Source organism: Eriocheir sinensis, chromosome 18 (genome assembly GCF_024679095.1).
Source record: "Eriocheir sinensis breed Jianghai 21 chromosome 18, ASM2467909v1, whole genome shotgun sequence".
In the NCBI taxonomy this organism is placed as follows: Eukaryota; Metazoa; Arthropoda; class Malacostraca; order Decapoda; family Varunidae; genus Eriocheir; species Eriocheir sinensis.
The window spans coordinates 12,844,983-12,849,982 of record NC_066526.1 but is presented as its reverse complement, the minus strand read 5'-3'; the positions used below and the strand labels follow the sequence as shown (position 1 = coordinate 12,849,982).

Sequence of the window (5,000 nt, the reverse complement as noted above, 5' to 3'; positions counted from 1 at the left end):
GAGGAGGTGATAGGTGAAGTAATAGATGGAGGAGAAGAAACGTAGGAAGGAAGAGGTGAAAGAAAGGAGAGAAGAGGAGGAGGAGGAGGAGAAAAGAAGGTAAAGAAAAAGATGGAAGTAAGGAAGAAACGTAGGAAGGAAGAGGTGAAAGAAAGGAGAGAAGAGGAGGAGGAGGAGAAGAGAAGGTAAAGAAAAAGATGGAAGTAAGGAAGAAACGTAGGAAGGAAGAGGTGAAAGAAAGGAGAGAGGAGAAGGAGGAGGAGGTGGAGAAGATAAAGTGAGGTAAAAGATGGAATAGGCGAAGAAACGTAGGAAAAAAGGAAAGGAAGAGAAGGAGGAAGAGGAGCAGGAGGAGATGAGGTGAGGAAAACGATAGAAGAAAGAAAGAGAAGTAGACAGGAAGAAAAGGAATGAATGAAGAAAGGAAGGAAGGAAGGGAGGAAGAAGGGAGGAAGAATGACAGTAAGAAAAGATATGACAACAACAATGAAAGAAATGAGAAGAAAAAGAAAAAGAAAATAATTGAAATGAAATGAGAAAAAAAGAGTAATCATGAAAGAGAGAAATACACGCAAAGAGAAGGAGAAGGAAGAGGAAGAGAAGGAAGAGGAGGAAGAAGACACCCAAGAAACAAAAGACGATCAAAGAGATAAAAAAAATGGAAATAAAAGAATGAAAAAGGAAGAAAAAACAAAAGAAAGAAAAAGGAGGAGGAGGAATAAGGAAAGAAAGAAAGAAAAGAAGCAAAAGGGAAGTGAAAAATGAAGAAGATAAAATTAAAAGAAGACGAAGAGAAGAAAAAATTAGAGGAAGGAGAAAGAGGTTGCCAAGAGGAAGAGGAAGAGGAGGAGGAGGAGGAGGAAGAGGAAGAGGAAGAATCTGATCATAATGTGTTTACGCTGACAGAAGATAAATGAGTTAGGAGGAGAATATGTGCCAATGTGTCTGTCTGTCTCTCTATTGAACTAAGTCTCTCTCTCTCTCTCTCTCTCTCTCTCTCTCTCTGACAAATCAAGGAGAGAGAGAGAGAGAGAGAGAGAGAGAGAGAGAGCAGGACGGAAACTTTTCTCTCTTTTTTGTCTTGTCAGTGTCAGCCTCATGCTCTCTCTCTCTCTCTCTCTCTCTCTCTCTCTCTCTCTTTGGGGGTAGGAGAAACAGAGACGAAAATAATACACGAACTAAAACATGTGTGTGTGTGTATGTGTGTGTGTGTGTGTGTGTGTGTGTGTGTGTGTGTGTGTGTGTGTGTGTGTGTGTGTGTGTGTGTGTAGGGAGTGTCTCGCGAACGCCGCTAAGCATAGGAGAGTTGGATTACTTAAGTCCTTGTGTTCAATCCTTTTATTTCTTCACAACGAATGCGGGAGGAGGAAGAAGAGGAAGAGGAGGAGGAGAAGAGAGAGGAGGAGGAAGAACAAGAATAAGATGAAGAGGATAAAGAAGATGCCAAGGAAGAAGAACAAGAACAAGAAGATGAAGGTGAACATAAGAACATAAGAACGTAAGGAGTCTGCAAGAGGCCGGTTGGTCCATACAAGGCACCTCCTGTAAGCCTAACCCCACCTTACCTCACTATACACTTATCCAACCTCCTCTTGAATGCATCTATGGTATTGGCACCCACAACATGACTCCCAAGCCTGTTCCACTCATCCACCACTCTATTGGTAAACTGATTCTTGCCTATGTCTTTGCTGAATCTGTATTTGTTGAACTTAGAACCGTTGCTGCGTGTTCTACCTGGCTCATTTACAACCAAAACGAAGAAGAGAATAATATGAATAAGAGTATGAAAAGAAGAAGAAAAAGAAGAAAATGAAGAATAAGAGAAGAGGAAATGAAAACGAAGCAGAAAAATATATGGATTATAAGGAAGAGGAAGAGGAGGAGGAGGAGAAACAAAGGAAAGGATTAGGAGAGAGAGAGAGAGAGAGAGAGAGAGAGAGAGAGAGAGAGAGAGAGAGAGAGAGAGAGAGAGAGAGAGAGAGAGAGAGCGATAATGACATCATCAGGACACGTGACCATCCTTCCTTGGGCTCCACTTCCGGTTCGTGCGTGTGTGAGTGTGTGCGTGGATTATACGCACACGCACACATACGCACATACATGCACACATACATACAGACAGACAGACAAAGAGAATGAGAAGTGAAAGCTTAAGAAAGTGAAAGGCAGATTTGAGAGAGAGAGAGAGAGAGAGAGAGAGAGGTCTGGAAGCAACAGGTCGCGGCTCCTCCTTCCTTTCCTCCTCCTCCTCCTCCTCCTCCTCCTCCTCCTCCTCCTCCTTCTCCTCCCTTTCCTTCTCTTCGTCATTTCCTTTTTCCATTCTTCCTCCTTTCACTTTTTTTCTTTTCCTCTTAAACATCATCTTTTCCCTATTCCTTCTTCTTTTCCTTCTTTTATGAGTTCCTTCTTATCATCATTCTCTATTTATTTATTTTTTCTTTTATTTCTTTTGCTTCGTTTTTTACTCCGTTATCTCTTATTTCCCTCCTTTATTCTATTGTTCCCTCCATTCGCTTTTTTTCCTGTTTTTTTCCTGTTAATTTTCTTTTCTGCCTTTCTCTCTCATTCTTCCATTTCTTGATTCCTTTCTCTCTCCTCATTTCTTCCTTTCTCCTCCTTCACCTCCTCCTTCTATTTCCTTTTTATTCATCCATCCTTCATACTTTCTTTCCTTCATTATTTTCTTTCTTCTTTCTTTTCTCTTCCTTCTTTCCTCCGACTTGTATATTTTCTCCATCTTCACACCCACCCACTCACCCACACACACACACACACACACATACTATTTCATCACGTCTCATTAAAAAAGATTACCCTATATCAATTACCTCATCTCAATTAGCGTAGTAGTAATAGTAGTAATAGTAGTAGTAGTAGTAGTAGTAGTAGTAGTAGTAGTAGTAGTAGCTATGTGAGGAGGAGGAACAGCTAAGCACACACACACACACACACACACACACACACACACAGACACGTATATCTCTTTGAACGGCTGCCACACTCACCGTCTTCAAGTTGCCATTTAAACCTTTACCTTGGACGGAGAGCCGAGCCGCAGGTAAACTCCTTTCACTGCCTTACTCAACCACTCCGCGCTCCAACCCCGCCACTGAGACTCCTGCTTCCCCTCTCTCCTCCTCCTCCTCCTCCTTCCTTCCCCTTCTCCCTTCCCTCCTTTCGTTCTCTTTCATTCTCCTTCACCCTTCGTTCATTACTCCCCTTCCCTCTTATCTTCGTTTTCTATATCATTCCTTTTTTATGGTTCTTCCTTCCTTCCCCTTCTCTTCTCCTTCCTTCTTCCCTTCGTCCTCTTCATCTCATCCTCCTCTTCTATTCCCTTCCTTCCCCCCTTCCCTTCTCTCCCTCTCCCTCCTCCCTCCCTTCTCCCGTTCTTAGCTATGTGGATACGCCCTCGTTCACCCAATTCCGTTCACCTGGTAACATACCTTTGACATATTACAGGTGTTTGTCCACGTGTGTGTGTGTTGGCTTTGAGTGTGAGTTCTTCGGTCTTTTTTTTCTTTTCTTTTTTAGAGATGTCACCGCAGATGTTCAGTTTTTTCAATGTTTATATGTTGCCCGGAGTTGCTTCTTCTTCACTCACTGGCTTGTTTGTTGTTGGTTTACTCGCTCGTATATATTCTTCGGGGACTTATGGATGACGTGGAGGGGGTGAGTTCGATGACGCTGACGAAGAAGACGAAGAAGCAGGGGAGGTGGATGGCCTTCGTGTTGGATTCGTTTGTTGTTGGTTTACTCGCTCGTATATATTCTTCGGGGACTTATGAATGACGTGGAGGGGGTGAGTTCGATGACGCTGACGAAGAAGACGAAGAAGAAGGGGAGGTGGATCGTCTTCGTGTTGAACTTGTTTGTTGTCGGTTTATTTGCTCGCCCGTATGTATTCTTCGGGGACTTATGAATGATGCGAATGGTCTGATTTCGATGCCACTGCCGATGAAGACTTAGAAGAGGAAGAAGGGGAGGTATTCCTTTTTCTTTACTTTCTGGCTCGTTCACTTTCGCTCTAGTCCCTTTTATATTCTTCGGGAACTAATGGATCACGCGAATGGACTGAGTTCGATGCCACTGCCGAAGAAGACGACGAAGAATGGAAGGTTACTATGAGGTCTTCGTGTTACCAGGAGCCTTACCGTGTTCCCTTATGCAGATGAAGGACTTTGATGCTGCCGAAGACGAAGAACGGGAGGTCACTATGAGGTCTTCGTGTTGCTAGAATCCTTACCGTGTTTCCTTACGCAAATTGAGGACTCCGATGCTGGTGCCGAAGACGAAGAACGGGAGGTCACTATGAGGTCTTCGTGTTGCTAGAATCCTTATCGTGTTCCTTTATGCAAACAGAGTCAGTTCGAAGAAGCTACCGAAGAAGAATGAGAGGTACTCGTTCTTCGTGTTACCAGAAGCCTTATCGTGGTCATCTTCTTCACTTATTATGCATCATTATGGCGGGAGTGATTTACGCTGATGGTCTGGTAATTACGTAACGACGAACAACAGCACTTATCATCCTTTTGAAGCGGCGCAGAGGCAAAGTATATGACCTCGAGGACGGTTTTCAAGCCACAGGATAAACCTCACGAGAATCCAGAATCACTTTACGGCCTTCCGGGTAGCGGGGAACAAGGTCAACACGAGGGACACAAAGTACTCATGTTTTCCTTTTGAAGTGACGAAGAGGCAAAACGTACAACCTCGAGGGCGGTCAAGATAAGCTTCGCGCCACTTCACGGTCTGCCTGGTAGCGGGGAACAAGAACAACACGCAACAAAGTACTCGTGACGTCGTAGAAGCAAAGCGTACTACTCCGAGGATGGTCTTCAAGCCGCACGATGAACTTCACGGGTACCCAGAGTCACTTAACGGTCTGCCTGGTAGCGCGCAACAAGGACAACAGGCAACAAAGTACTCGTGACGTTGTAGAAGCAAAGCGTACTACTCCGAGGATGGTCTTCAAGCCGCACGATAAACTTCACTGG

General features: G+C 44.1%; 1 protein-coding gene across 7 annotated transcripts in view; it reads right to left on the bottom strand.

Annotated features, from left to right (window-relative positions):
* Nucleotides 1-5,000, bottom strand: part of LOC127000312 (carbohydrate sulfotransferase 4-like) — a 53,414-nt gene that overhangs the window by 13,270 nt on the left and 35,144 nt on the right. Inside the window, exon 1 of one of the 7 annotated variants that reach the window (XM_050863888.1) lies at nt 3,450-3,606. The exons of the other annotated variants lie outside the window; for them this stretch is intronic. Coding sequence (XP_050719845.1) covers nt 3,450-3,458 — 9 coding nt within the window. The 5' untranslated portion in view covers nt 3,459-3,606. Of the gene's footprint in view, nt 1-3,449; nt 3,607-5,000 lie in introns of those variants that run through there. 7 annotated transcript variants of the gene reach the window in all.